This window comes from Pseudophryne corroboree, chromosome 1 (genome assembly GCF_028390025.1).
Source record: "Pseudophryne corroboree isolate aPseCor3 chromosome 1, aPseCor3.hap2, whole genome shotgun sequence".
NCBI classification, from domain to species: domain Eukaryota; kingdom Metazoa; phylum Chordata; class Amphibia; order Anura; family Myobatrachidae; genus Pseudophryne; species Pseudophryne corroboree.
Genome location: NC_086444.1, coordinates 1,077,938,761 through 1,077,954,100, shown reverse-complemented (window position 1 = coordinate 1,077,954,100; position 15,340 = coordinate 1,077,938,761). Strand labels below are relative to the sequence as shown.

The 15,340-nt window shown below is 47.1% G+C and overlaps 1 protein-coding gene across 2 annotated transcripts in view; it reads right to left on the bottom strand.

The window, feature by feature from the left end:
- Positions 1 to 15,340, bottom strand: part of BEND4 (BEN domain containing 4) — a 226,943-nt gene that overhangs the window by 104,516 nt on the left and 107,087 nt on the right. For both annotated transcript variants that reach the window (XM_063921006.1, XM_063921005.1), the window contains exon 2: positions 750 to 1,313. In XM_063921006.1, the coding sequence (XP_063777076.1) occupies positions 750 to 1,313 (564 nt within the window). The remainder of the gene's footprint in view (positions 1 to 749; positions 1,314 to 15,340) is intronic.

Genomic DNA, 15,340 nt, shown 5'->3' with positions numbered 1-15,340 from the left:
CACTGCGCATGTGCCAAAATGGTCGCAGTTAGGGATATTCGCAAAGTGATTGGCAGTCAGAGAATGCTTGTGGGAGGTAAAGAGGACTCAAACGCAGACATGTCACGACCAGTGGCAGTTGCAGAGGTGGGGCTTCAGCAAGGTTCAAATTTCACATAGGGGAGCCCACACCAACTGCCAGTGAGTCCCGGCTGGCAATGTGTTGCAGCGGTTGGGGTGGCAGTTGGTGTGGCTCCTCTATTTGAATATAGAACTGTGCTAAAGCTGGAGCCGCCACTGTTCACAACCGTTTCAGAGGCGTGTCATAGCTTGCCACTGCGATCCAGTACACAGTTTACATGGCTCCAGCATCTTACTTCCGATAGCCATGCTGCGCGACATTAGGGATACTCAGAGTTATCGTACACAAGCGGCGGATCTGAGACTTGGAGAGAGATAAAGTACCAATCAGCTCCTATAATTTTGACTGCAACATGAAAGACTGCTTGCTGCTTTATCTCTCCCACTTATCTCTGTCCAAGGCTTGATACATCTCACCCATTCTCTGTAAAGTGCTGCATAATATGTAGGTACTATATAAAAAACTGCAAATAAATAAATACACAGAAATGTCAGCCACTCTTTCAAATTGGACAACTGGTAAAATCTTCCTGTATCTGCTTTAACATTATCAATGTTTAAATGTACTTAAAACAAATTGACAAGAAATGTTATCATGATATAATTATAATCAGACACCTGTAGAGTACCTGGTATACTTTCTAACTTCCTCCTGAGCTCCTCATTCTCCTGTTGTAGGCAGATGACCTCCTGTTCCAGTTCCTGACACCTGGGACAGTAACCCTCTTCATCGTCATCTTCCTCCTCTGGAAGGGTGGAGGAAGACGGGTGTCCGTGTGATTCAGAGGTTGCTGGGGACGCCCACCCACCCATCGTGTGCACTGGAGAAGACGAAAGAGCATCCATGTCTGTCAAGTGACCATAGTCACTCGAGGATGAGGTATTCCGAGCAGGAAAGCTTCCGGCCAAAAGGTAGTTTTGAAGTGAGTCTGTGAAGACCCTTAAGAAAGCTGAGGTCTGTTGCTTTTTTTGCAGGTACTGCATTTCTACCTCTGACTTGTCCGACGGTTGGTTGTGAAAGGTTTTACTAAGCTGGCATTGCTCTGACCTCTCACTGTAACCGTTATTTTCCTGTTTCACACAAGACACCAGAGACTGGGAATGCTTGGAGTCCAAAAGCTTCCCCCCACAGTTCAATAGGCCGAGTACTCTGCTACACTGCTGGGCAAAAGCATCGAGAATCATTCGGCTTTCTGCAAAAACAGAAGACAAATGGTAACACAAAGAAATACAAAAGCATGAGAGAAAAAAAAAAAAAAGACTAAATCAGGCCCACTCCTTTATAAGCTGACATAATTACCCTGTATTTGGTTTGATTAGAAACACATTATTTCACTGTAAAATTAATTGCTTATGTTCTTATTGATTTCCATAATTAACAATGAGAAGTATTAATAGCCAAACGTACTCACTCTTAACAGCTTCCCTGGAATAAAAGCTAATTTGTGATGTTTCATCTTTATTCATTTATTACAAAGTAAAAGATTGGTTTCCCACCCAATGCTAGAATACTTTTACACAAGAAAGACCAGTCAAAGCATAATTCCATCCAAAACCAAAAGAGGAATACACTAAGAAGTGGGAGACGCTGGGGGAAAACTGCTTGCTTCCGCTGATCCAGTCTTCTGACGAGGTGCTGCCAGGATACACAGATCAACGGCAGCAGGTCTATACAAAACAATGGGCGGCCCACTATAAAACCTGAGTGCTGGGCTCTATACTATTGCACCAGTCAATAACCCACCCAATGCATAATTCTACAGAATAGAAAATGATAAATGTGTGGAAGATCCAAGTTTGATTGAATCCTATTATCACTGTCATGTGATCTTGGACAAGCTTCAGTGACAAAATAGGTAAGGCACTGTGAAAAACATTCTTTGCTCATGCAGAGGGGCTCAATGTAAGTAACTGTGCCTAGGTTTCTTCCAAAGTACAATGGTTAATGAGGCAAGATAGCGGAATTTGCGCAAGTTTGCATTAGTCAATCAGAGGAGTTGCACATAATGAAGGCTTTTCTTGCAATGTACAGAGATGTCACGCTGGCTTATTGCAATACTGGATATTTCCGTTTGCAGAGCAATGTCTGTCTTAGTAAAGAGCATTTTAGGGAGGCTCTTGCTCTGCAAGATTTTTGTGAAGTGGGAATTACAGCTATTTTATTATTATCCTTTATTTATATGGCGCCAAAAGGGATCAACAGCGCCCAATTACAGAGTACATAAACAAATAAGCAAAAACAAGGAAACATTGAGTTACAATTCAATACAATATAGGACAAGTACAGGTTATATCAACATAGCTTCGTCAGCAGACAACACTGAAATAAATATCAGGGCGGCAGAAAACCGAGGGATTCGTGCCGTCAAAGGGAGTATTGAAAAGAAGATAGGTTAAGTAAGAGAAGTAAAAGCACATGAGGGAAGAGGGCCCTGCTCGTGAAAGCTTACATCCTGGGTGAGAAAGGGTCTGATCCTGGAGATGTTTTTGAGATGGAAACAGCAGGTTTGTGAGAGGTGCTGAATGTGTGGTTTGAAGGAGAGGGAGGAGTCAAGGATTACTCCAAGACAGCGTACTTGGGGACTAGAGGAGATAGTAGTGCCATCAATAATGAAATTGTGGGAGGTGAGGTTGTGCGGGAGGGTGGGAAGATGATCAGCTCAGTCTTAGACATGTTAAGTTTAAGAAAGCGCTGGGACATCCAAGACGAGATAGTAGAGAGACAGTTGGATATACGAGTGTGAAGAGCAGGTGAGAGGTCTGGAGAGGAAGGTAAATTTGAGAATAGGTAGATTTCACCTTTCGTTTTGAACCAGCTCTGAGTTGGTGGAATGAGGACACTCCTATAATAGTCCTAGGGGGTAATTCTGAGTTGATCGCAGCAGCAAGTTTGTTAGCAATTGGGCAAAACCATGGCCCTCATTCCGAGTTGTTCGCTCGGTATTTTTCATCGCATCGCAGGGAAAATCCGCTTAGTACGCATGCGCAATGTTCGCACTGCGACTGCGCCAAGTAACTTTACTATGAAGAAAGTAATTTTACTCACGGCTTTTTCTTCGCTCCGGCGATCGTAATGTGATTGACAGGAAATGGGTGTTACTGGGCGGAAACACGGCGTTTCAGGGGCGTGTGGCTGAAAACGCTACCGTTTCCGGAAAAAACGCAGGAGTGGCCGGGGAAACGGTGGGAGTGCCTGGGCGAACGCTGGGTGTGTTTGTGACGTCAACCAGGAACGACAAGCACTGAACTGATCGCACAGGCAGAGTAAGTCTGGAGCTACTCTGAAACTGCTAAGTAGTTAGTAATCGCAATATTGCGAATACATCGGTCGCAATTTTAAGAAGCTAAGATACACTCCCAGTAGGCGGCGGCTTAGCGTGTGTAACTCTGCTAAATTCGCCTTGCGACCGATCAACTCGGAATGAGGGCCCATGTGCACTGCAGGTGTGGCAGATGTAACATGTGCAGAGAGAGTTAGATTTGGGTGGGTTATTTTGTTTCTGTGCAGGGTAAATACTGGCTGCTTGATTTTTATACTGCAATTTAGATTTCAGTTTGAACACACCCCACCCAAATCTAACTCTCTCTGCACATGTTATATCAGCCTCCCTGCAGTGCACATGGTTTTGCCCAACTGCTAACATATTTGCTGCTGCGATCAACTTAGAATTAGGCCCTTAGTGCGGTGCATGATGCACATTCTAATTGTAGTTAGCCAGAGAAGCATATTTGTAGGTGCACCTATTATAAAACAAAACTACATAGAAATGTACCGCATGCAATACGTACAGTCCTAATGACCCTCACTCTCATGATGTAGCCAAAAATAGGATTTTAATTATCTACCGGTAAATCCTTTTCTCGTAGTCCGTAGAGGATACTGAAGTCCATTTAGTACCATAGGGTATAGACGGGTCCACTAGGAGCCATGGGCACTTTAAGAATTTGATAGTGTGGGCTGGCTCTTCCCTCTATGCCCCTCCTACCAGACTCAGTCTAGGAAACTATACCCGAGAAGATGGACATACTTTGAGAGAAGGATAGATAAGAATAGTGGTGAGATTCCGAATCAGCACACACAACAAGAGGGAAGCCAAGCTAACCAAACTTGAAACAGGAACAGCAATGGCTGAACCAACATTACTTAACCAAGTAAAAGTGCAGGAAGAATGAAGCAGTGGGCGGGCGCCCAGTATCCTCTACGGGCTACGAGAAAAGGATTTACCGGTAGGTAATTAAAATCCTATTTTCTCTTACGTCCTAGAGGATACTGGGGTCCATTTAGTACCATGGGGATGTACCAAAGCTCCCAAACCGGGTGGGAGAGTGCTGAGGTTCCTGCAGAACTGATTGACCAAACTGAAGGTTCTCAGAGGCCAAAGTATCGAACTTGTAGAACTTAGCAAACATGTTCGAACCTGACCAAGTAGCTGCTCGGCAGAGCTGTAAAGCCGAGAAACCCTGGTCAGCCACCCAGGAAAAACCCACCGACCTAATAGAGTGGGCCTGTACAGATATTGGACATGGCAAACCTGCCATGGAATAAGCATGCTGGATAGTAAGTCTGATACAGCGTGCAATTGTCTGCTTTGAAGCAGGACACCCAATCTTATTGAGATCATAAAGAACAAACAGCGAGTCCGTTTTTCTGTGACGAGCTGTTCTTTTCACATACACCTTCAAAGCCCTCACAACATCCAAAGACTTTGAAGTAGCAGAGGTGTTGGTTTCAACCGGGACCTCAATAGGTTGGTTGATGTGAAATGCGGACACCACTTTAGGAAGAAATTGCTGACGAGTTCTGAGTTCAGCTCTGTCCTCGTGGAAAATTAAATAGGGACTTTTGTGAGGCAATTCCCCCAGCTCCGACACACGTCTTGCTGAAGCCAAGGCCAACAGTGTGACGGTCTTCCACATAAGATATTTTACGTCCACATCCTGTAACGGTTCAAAACAGTCCGATTGGAGGAACTGCAGCACCACATTGAAATCCCAATGTGCCGTGGGAGGCCCAAAGGGAGGCTGGATGTGCGGAACACCTTTCAAGAACGTCTGGACCTGAGGGAGAGAAGCCAATTGTTTCTGAAAGAAAATGGACAAGGCCGAAATCTGGACTTTTATGGAGCCCAGACGCACATCCATGCCTGCCTGCCGAAAAAGCAGGAAATGTCCCAGATGAAATTCCACCGCAGAATAATTTCTACTCTCACATCAAGAGACGTATATCTTCCAAATACGATAGTAATGCTTAGATGTTACCCCGTTCCTGGCTTGGATCACAGTCGGGATAAACTTTTTAGTAGAGATGAGCGGGTTCGGTTTTACTCGGATTTACCCAAATCTCCTTATTGGCTATCGGACGTCACATGTTTTGGTTAACCAATAAGAAAAATCCACAAAATAAGAAATGGCGATAATTCTGGCTTAAAGAACCGAGTAAATCCAAACAGGCTCATCTCTACTTTTTAGGGATCTCACTCCTGGCTACAATTAGCCATTCAACTTCCATGCCGTCAAACGTAGCCGCGGTAAGTCCAGATAGATGAACGGGCCCTGTTGCAGAAGATCCTCGCGAAGAGGTAGAGGCCACGGATCTTTGAGGAGCAACTCCAGAAGGTCAGGCGTACCAGGCCCGTCTTGGCTAGTCCGGAGCAATGAGTATTGCTTGAACCTTTTCCCTTTTAATTCACTTTAGAATTCTTGGGATCAGAGGAAGTGGCGGAAACACGTACACCATCTGATAGACCCATGGAGTCATCAGGGCGTCTGTCGCCACCACCTGTGGGTCTCTCGACCTGGAACAATACCGCTTGAGCTTCTTGTTGAGACGAGAGGCCATCATGTTGATTTGTGGCTATCCCCATCGACTTGTCATGCACCTGAACACTTCCGGGTGCATGTCGTGTCTGCTAAGGAAGTCTGCTTCCCAGTTGTCTACTCCTGGAATGAAGACCGCTGACAATGCCACAGCGTTTCTTTCTGCCCAGAGGAGAATTCTTGACACCTCTGACATTGCTGCTCTGCTTTTCGTTCCGCCCTGTCGGTTTATGTACGTTACTGCCGTCACATTGTCCGACTGGACCTGAATTGCCTGATCTTGAAGAAGATGTGAGGCCTGCAGAAGGGCATTGAATATGGCCCTGAGTTCCAGAATGTTGATTGGAAGGATGACTTCCTGACTTGACCATCTTCCCTGAAACTGCACCCCCTGAGTGACTGCTCCCCAACCTCAGAGGCTTGCGTCTGTGGTTAATAGAATCCAGTTCTGAATTCCGAACCTCCTTCCTGCGACAACGTGAGAAGACTGTAGCCACCACAGAAGGGAGATCCTGGCCTTTGGCGACAGACAGATCCTCTGGTGCATGTGAAGATGCGATCAGGACCATTTGTCCAACAGATCAAGCCGGAAGGGTCTTGCGTGAAACCTTCCGTATTGAAGTGCCTCATAAGAGGCCACCATTTTCCCCAGAAGGAAAATGCACAGATGCACCGACACCCGGGTTAGCTTCAGGACATCCTGAACCATCGACTGGATTATCAATGCCTTTTCCAAGAGAAGGAACACCTTTTGTGACTCCATGTCCAGTATCATTCCCAGGAATGGGAGCCTCCCTAGGTGAGGCTTCAGAAGGTTCAGAATCCACCCGTGATCCTGGAGGAGTTTGGTTGAGAGACCAATGCTGTCCAGCAACCTCTCCCTGGACGGCGCTTTTATCAGGAGATCGTCAAGGTACGGAATTATGTTCAATCCCTGTTTGCGGAGTAAAAACATCATCTCTGCCATCACCTTGGTGAACACCCTTTGTGCCGTGGAGAGACCAAATGGCAGGGCCTGGAACTGGTAGTGACAGTTGTACAGTGCAAACCGTAGATAAGCCTGATGAGGCGGCCAGATCGGAATGTGAAGGTACGCATCCTTGATATCCAGAGACACTAGGAATTCCCCCTCCTCCAGACCTGAGATCACCGCTCTCAGAGATTCCATCTTGAATTTGAACACTCGTAAGTACGGGTTCAAAGACTTGAGGTTCAGAATCGGTCTTACCAAACCGTCCGGCTTCGGTACTACGAACAAGTTGGAATAGTACACCTTGTTTAGTAGATGGGGTGGAACTGGAACAATGAGTCTGTACCAGTTTTTGGATGGTGTGCTGTAAAGTTATACTTGCCTCTTGTGAAGCTGGCAAGCCTGATTTGAAGAATCTGTGAGGTGGGAGCTCTTGGAACTCCAGTCTGTAGCCCTGGGAAATAAGATCTATGACCCAGGGATCCTGGCACAAATTTGACCAGATCTGACTGAAGAATTGTAGTCGGGCTCCCACCTGACAGCCTTCCAGGCATTGTGGTCCACCGACATGCTGAAGTGTTTGAGGAAGCAAAGCAAGAGCTCTGTTCCTGAGCACCTGCAGTTGCTGGATTGCGTGGTTTACCTCTTGCGCCGCTGGAGGACGTAGAAGCACCTCTGGATTTGCCCTTGAACTTGGTCGTCTGAAAGGACTGTAACTTAGAAGCTGAATAAGTCTTCTTGGTCGGGGGGCTGCGGAAGTAAGATACGTAGACCTACCCGCAGAAGCTGGTCTGTTACGCCCCCTGTAGAGTTGTGCCCCCATTTGTGCCCCCTGTAGAGTAGCGCCACTTAGACACACACCCAGAAAAATAATAATACTTACAATCCCCGCTCCTGATTCCTGACCACTGCAGACCTCCGCCGGCGCCGCTGCTCTCCTCGGACCTATGGGAGAGACGTCATGACGTCTCTCCCATAGCGCAGCATAGACAGACACTAGAGGTCAAATATGACCCCTAGCGTCTGTGTCAGTCCCACAATGCTGTGCGGTGCGCAATGACGTAATCGCGCACCGCACAGCAAAGGTCCTCTCCACAAAGGGAAACTAGATGCGTAGCGTCTAATTCCCTTCACAGCGGGGGGCACGGTAGTAGATCTTGCCATGGTGCGCCGCCCTCCGGATGGTGGCGCCCCGGGCAAAAGTCCAGCTTGCCCGTGGCAAGATCCGCTACTGCTTAGAGTGCCTCACCTCTATGCACACCAAGCTTAGAGTGCCTCACCTCTCTGCATACTAAGCTTAGAGTGTCTCACCTCTCTGCACACCAAGCTTAGAGTGTCTCAACTCTCTGCACACCAAGCTTAGAGTGTTTCACATCTCTGCACACCAGGCTTAGATTGTCTCACCTCTCTGCACACCAAGCTTATAGTGTCTCACCTCTCTGCACACCAAGTTTAGAGTGCCTCACCTCTCTGCACACCAAGCTTAGAGTGCCCCAAGCTTAGAGTCCCCCAAAACTTGGACTGCAGGTGAAGCGGTATTCCAATACACAAAAAGAGGTGAAAAAGGTAGTAGTGGCTGGGACGGAACGCAGTACGCTGGGACGGAAACCAGAAGTCGGTTGCCGGGCTGAGCGCTGAGCTGAAGTCGGAACTGAGTTCGGGCTGAGCATAGCGGAGCGTGCAGCAAGAGGATCACTGCTGCTCCCGCTGGTGTGTAGGAGTGAGAGAGGGAGAGGGTGAAAGTCCATACCACTGCCAGGCCGCCGCTGCTGTTACCGCAGCAAGAGGAGTGAGTGGGAAAGTGTGTGAGAGCCATTACTGTGTGTGAAAGAGGTCCACATTTCTGTGTGTGTGAAAGAAGTAAGTGTGAGAGGGCTGCTGCTGTCGGTGTGAGGGCTGCTGCTGCTGGGTGAGAGAGTGTGCTGGGGGAGAGAAAGGGTGTGAGGGCTGCTGCTGCTTCTGGGTGAGAGAGTGTGCTGGGGGAGAGAAAGGGTGTGAGGGCTGCTGCTGCTGCTGGGTGAGTGTGTGTGCACTGCTGGGGGAGAGAAAGGGTGTGAGGGCTGCTGCTGCTGCTGGGTGAGTGTGTGTGCACTGCTGGGGGAGAGAAAGGGTGTGAGGACTGCTGCTGCTGAGTGAGTGAGAGTGTGCTGCTGCTGCTGCAGTCACAGCCTGCGTGAGAAGGGACTGCGAACTGTGGACAAAGTAGGAGCCGGATGCCGGGTGCATGGCAGCAAGTGAGAAGTAGGTGCAGAGTAACTGCAAGGAGGAGTAGCGGTGACGCAGGAGAGGGCCCACTCAGATAAGTATTGATTACCTACTTCATTGTGTATGTGATTGAATTGGCTGTTTCTGTTGTGAATATGATTCTGTTCACAGCTAGGTTATAGGCAATATCGTATTGCATAGTTTGTATTGTTTTGCATTGTTCTTCGTAAGGTAATAGGGAGTTGAGTTGTCAAGCAATGGGGGGAGCCCTGTTTGAGAAACTCACTCAGTGTGTGTCGTGCAAGATGTATTCGCACCTGGAGCAGCCAACCCAGTGTGAATACATCTGCACAAGATGTGTGCGAACGGTTGCCCTGGAAGTCCAGGTAACTGATCTAGAGCAAAACGTTACACGTCTGAGGGGTATTCGCAATCTCAAGCAAAGTTTTGATGGAGGAATTGCAGAGGGGGACACCGGTAAAAGAGGATAATCAGGTAGCTAGTTGGGTCACTGTTAGAAGGGAAAAAAAGAGGGGGGGGTCACAACATCTCTGAACTATCAAACCCGAACAAATTTGCCCGACTGGACGAAGATTCGGTGGATGATAGTGAGGAAATGATGGAGCCAGAGGAGACTGTTCCCTCTAGCAACCGGAGGACTGATCACTCCGGCACTACAGATGGGATGAAAGTGAGAGAGGTACCCAGGCAGATGGTGGTGGTAGGGGACTCTATCATCAGGAAGACAGACAGAGCAATCTGCTACCAGGATCGTGATCACCGTACAGTCTGTTGTCTCCCGGGTGCTCAGGTACGGCACATCGCAGACCGAGTAGATAGATTGTTGGGAGGGGCTGGGAATGACCCGGTGGTCTTGGTGCACTTTGGCACCAACGACAAAGTTAGTGGTAGGTGGGATGTCCTTAAGAAAGATTATAGGGACTTAGGCAAGAAACTTAACGAAAGGACATCTAAGGTAATATTCTCCGAAATACTACTTGTGCCACGCGCTAGCCCAGGGAGGCAGAGGGAGATCCGGGAGGTAAATGTGTGGCTTAGAAGCTGGTGTAGGAAGGAGGGGTTTGTGTTCCTGGAACACTGGGCGGACTTCTCAGTCAGGCGCCATCTCTTTTGTCGCGATGGATTGCACCTGAATGAGGAGGGGGCTGCAGTGCTGGGGCGAAGGATGGTTAGAAGGTTGGAGGAGCTTTTTAAACTAGGAGCCTGGGGGGAGGGTTTAGTTAGAAACTATGGGTCATGCAGTGAGAATAGTAAGGTTGGTGGTAGTGAACTAAATAGGGGTGGAGAAGGGGGGAGGGAAAGAGCAGCCGGCAAGGGTACTTATATGGGTACTAATAAGGGTATTACCAAAGGTATTGCCAAAACATTAACTAACAACAATTGTGGGTCTTCATTCCAGCATTCAGAAAATTATGTAAGTAGGGAAAGGGAAAATACTTATGTTGGGGCGGAGAATTTAGAAGGACTAAATGAGGTGATCAAGGTGAATAGTAAGCAAGATGGGGGTGGAGAGGGAGGGAGGAGAAGAACTGTCAGTAAGAGTAACTATAGGGAGGCACTTGTAAACAATTATAGGATACCCTTAAAAAAACAAACGGACAAGGGAAACACTAAACTAAAATGTATGCTTGCGAATGTAAGAAGCCTAGCAGGTAAAATGGGGGAATTGGAATTGATAGCATCAAAGGCTCAGTATGATATTATAGGTATTACGGAAACATGGTGTGACGACCCTCACGACTGGGTTGCAAACTTGGAGGGGTATTCTCTTTTCAGGAGAGACAGGGCTAACAAAAGAGGAGGAGGTGTATGTCTTTAAGTTAAGCCATCTCTTAAACCGTACTTAAAGGAGGTTATTTATGAGGGGACTGGAGATAATGTGGAGTCAATATGGGTAGAAATCTCAAGTGGGGGTATTAAAAAAAACTAGTCATAGGCACGTGCTACAAACAGCCGGATATTAGCATACATGAGGAAGAACAAGTCTTGCAGCAAATTGAAAAGGCTGCGGAATTTGGGGACATCCTAGTGATTGGGGATTTTAACTATCCTGATATAAACTGGAGTAACGATCCATGTGTTAAGGCTAGGGGCAACAAGTTCTTTAATACGTTAAAAGGATCACTACTTGTCTCAAGTAGTCGAGGACCCAACTAGAGGTAAAACTACTCTGGATCTAGTAATTACTAATAATGTGGACATTATATCAAACACTAAAGTTGGGGAGACTATGGGTAACAGTGATCACTATATGATCACATTCTACATCAGTTTTAAGAAACATAGCTATAAGGGATCAACCAAAACATTTAACTTTACAAAGGCTAACTTCAGTATGCTGAGAAGTGCACTAAACAACATTGACTGGAAGGTTTTGTTTCATGGCAAGAACACTACGGAAATGTAGGATGCTTTGAAAGGGTTGCTAGATAGCAATATTCACAAATTAATTCCGATGGGCAGCAAACGCAGGAGTACCAAACTCATACCAATGTGGCTTAATAAGAAGGTCAATGAAGAAATGGATAAAAATACGCATGCTTTTAAAGCATTTAAATCTAATGGAAAGGCAGAGTCATTCCAGTACTACAAGGAATGCAATAAAAGATGCAAAAAAGCAATAAGAGCAGCTAAAATTGATAACGAAAAGCAAATCGCTATGGAGGGCAAAACCAATCCTAAAAAGTTTTTTAAATATATAAACAGTAAAAGGTTAAAAGGAGAACGTAGGTCCAATAAAAGGTGAATTTGGAGTATTGATAGATGATGATGGAACAAAAGCGGAAATACTGAACAAATTTTTTTCATCAGTGTTCACCAGAGAAGAACCGACAGTGGGAATAGAGCATAACGATAATGACAGCAATGATTCGTGGCTAGATACTTGTTTAAGGTTAGTAACAGTCCTGGAGAGACTAAGCAAAATTAAGATTAATAAATCACCTGGCCCAGATGGATTTCACCCGATGGTTCTTATGGAACTCAGGTCACAACTGGCAAGACCCCTATACTTGGTTTTCAATAGTTTAATTAGATCAGGCATGGTACCGTTGTATTGGCGTAGAGCTGAGGTAGTGCCATTGTTTAAAAAGGGATCTAAAAATAATCTGGGTAACTACAGACCAGTTAGTTTGACATCTATAGTGGGGAAAATACTGGAAGAAATTTTAAGGGATAGCATACAGGAATATCTGCATACCGCTAAGATTATTAGCAAGAACCAGCATGGGTTTGTGAGAGACAGATCATGTCAAACTAACTTAGTTAGCTTCTATGAGGAAGTGACTAACAATCTCGACCAGGAAAAAGCAGTGGATGTGGTCTACTTAGATTTTGCAAAAGCCTTCGATACAGTGCCTCACAGGAGACTGATCATCAAATTAAAGGAGCTTGGCCTGGGAAAACCTATTTGTACACGAATAAGTAACTGGCTGGATAACAGGGTACAGCGAGTAGTGGTCAACATAATGTCCTCCAGCTGGGCACCAGTAGTCAGCAGAATACCACAAGGGTCCGTACTCGGTCCACTACTGTTCAACATATTTATCAATGACCTAGAAAATAAGAATTTACTTACCGATAATTCTATTTCTCGTAGTCCGTAGTGGATGCTGGGGACTCCGTCAGGACAATGGGGAATAGCGGCTCCGCAGGAGACAGGGCACAAAAGTAAAAGCTTTAGGATCAGGTGGTGTGCACTGGCTCCTCCCCCTATGACCCTCCTCCAAGCCTCAGTTAGGATACTGTGCCCGGACGAGCGTACACAATAAGGAAGGATTTTGAATCCCGGGTAAGACTCATACCAGCCACACCAATCACACTGTACAACCTGTGATCTGAACCCAGTTAACAGCATGATAACAGCGGAGCCTCTGAAAAGATGGCTCACAACAATAATAACCCGATTTTTGTAACAATAACTATGTACAAGTATTGCAGACAATCCGCACTTGGGATGGGCGCCCAGCATCCACTACGGACTACGAGAAATAGAATTATCGGTAAGTAAATTCTTATTTTCTCTGACGTCCTAAGTGGATGCTGGGGACTCCGTCAGGACCATGGGGATTATACCAAAGCTCCCAAACGGGCGGGAGAGTGCGGATGACTCTGCAGCACCGAGTGAGAGAACTCCAGGTCCTCCTCAGCCAGGGTGTGCCCCTGACCAAGTAGCAGCTCGGCAAAGTTGTAAAGCCGAGACCCCTCGGGCAGCCGCCCAAGATGAGCCCACCTTCCTTGTGGAATGGGCATTTACATATTTTGGCTGTGGCAGGCCTGCCACAGAATGTGCAAGCTGAATTGTACTACACATCCAACTAACAATCGTCTGCTTAGAAGCAAGAGCACCCAGTTTGTTGGGTGCATACAGGATAACAGCAAGTCAGTTTTCCTGACTCCAGCCGTCCTGGAAACCTATATTTTCAGGGCCCTGACAACATCTAGCAACTTGGAGTCCTCCAAGTCCCTAGTAGCCGCAGGTACCACAATAAGCTGGTTCAGGTGAAACGCTGACACCACCTTAGGGAGAAACTGGGGACGAGTCCGCAGCTCTGCCCTGTCCGAATGGACAATCAGATATGGGCTTTTGTGAGACAAAGCCGCCAATTCTGACACTCGCCTGGCCGAGGCCAGGGCCAACATCATGGTCACTTTCCATGTGAGATATTTCAAATCCACAGATTTGAGCGGTTTAAACCAATGTGATTTGAGGAATCCCAGAACTACGTTGAGATCCCACAGTGCTACTGGAGGCACAAAAGGGGGTTGTATATGCAGTACTCCCTTGACAAACTTCTGGACTTCAGAAACTGAAGCCAATTCTTTCTGGAAGAAAATCGACAGGGCCGAAATTTGAACCTTAATGGACCCCAATTTGAGGCCCATAGCCACTCCTGTTTGCAGGAAATGCAGGAATCGACCGAGTTGAAATTTCTTCGTGGGGCCTTCCTGGCCTCACACCACGCAACATATTTTCGCCACATGTGGTGATAATGTTGTTCGGTCACCTCCTTCCTGGCTTTGACCAGGGTAGGAATGACCTCTTCCGGAATGCCTTTTTCCCTTAGGATCCGGCGTTCAACCGCCATGCCGTCAAACGCAGCCGCGGTAAGTCTTGGAACAGACATGGTACTTGCTGAAGCAAGTCCCTTCTTAGCGGCAGAGGCCATGAGTCCTCTGTGAGCATCTCTTGAAGTTCCGGGTACCAAGTCCTTCTTGGCCAATCCGGAGCCACGAGTATAGTTCTTACTCCTCTACGTCTTATAATTTTCAGTACCTTAGGTATGAGAAGCAGAGGAGGGAACACATACACCGACTGGTACACCCACGGTGTTACCAGAACGTCCACAGCTATTGCCTGAGGGTCTCTTGACCTGGCGCAATACCTGTCCAGTTTTTTGTTCAGGCGGGACGCCATCATGTCCACCTTTGGTCTTTCCCAACGGTTCACAATCATGTGGAAGACTTCCCGATGAAGTCCCCACTCTCCCGGGTGGAGGTCGTGCTGAGGAAGTCTGCTTCCCAGTTGTCCACTCCCGGAATGAACACTGCTGACAGTGCTATCACATGATTTTCCGCCCAGCGAAGAATCCTTGCAGTTTCTGCCATTGCCCTCCTGCTTCTTGTGCCGCCCTGTCTGTTTACGTGGGCGACTGCCGTGATGTTGTCCCACTGGATCAATACCGGCTGACCTTGAAGCAGAGGTCTTGCTAAGCTTAGAGCATTGTAAATTGCTCTTAGCTCCAGTATATTTATGTGGAGAGAAGTCTCCAGACTTGATCACACTCCCTGGAAATTTTTTCCTTGTGTGACTGCTCCCCAGCCTTTCAGGCTGGCATCCGTGGTCACCAGGACCCAGTCCTGAATGCCGAATCTGTGGCCCTTTAGTAGATGAGCACTCTGCAGCCACCACAGAAGAGACACCCTTGTCCTTGGAGACAGGGTTATCCGCTGATACATCTGAAGATGCGATCCGGACCATTTTTCCAGCAGATCCCACTGAAAAGTTCTTGCGTGAAATCTGCCGAATGGAATCGCTTCGTAAGAAGCCACCATTTTTCCCAGGACCCTTGTGCAATGATGCACTGACACTTTTCCTGGTTTTAGGAGGTTCCTGACTAGCTCGGATAACTCCCTGGCTTTCTCCTCCGGGAGAAACACCTTTTTCTGGACTGTGTCCAGAATCATCCCTAGGAACAGCAGACGTGT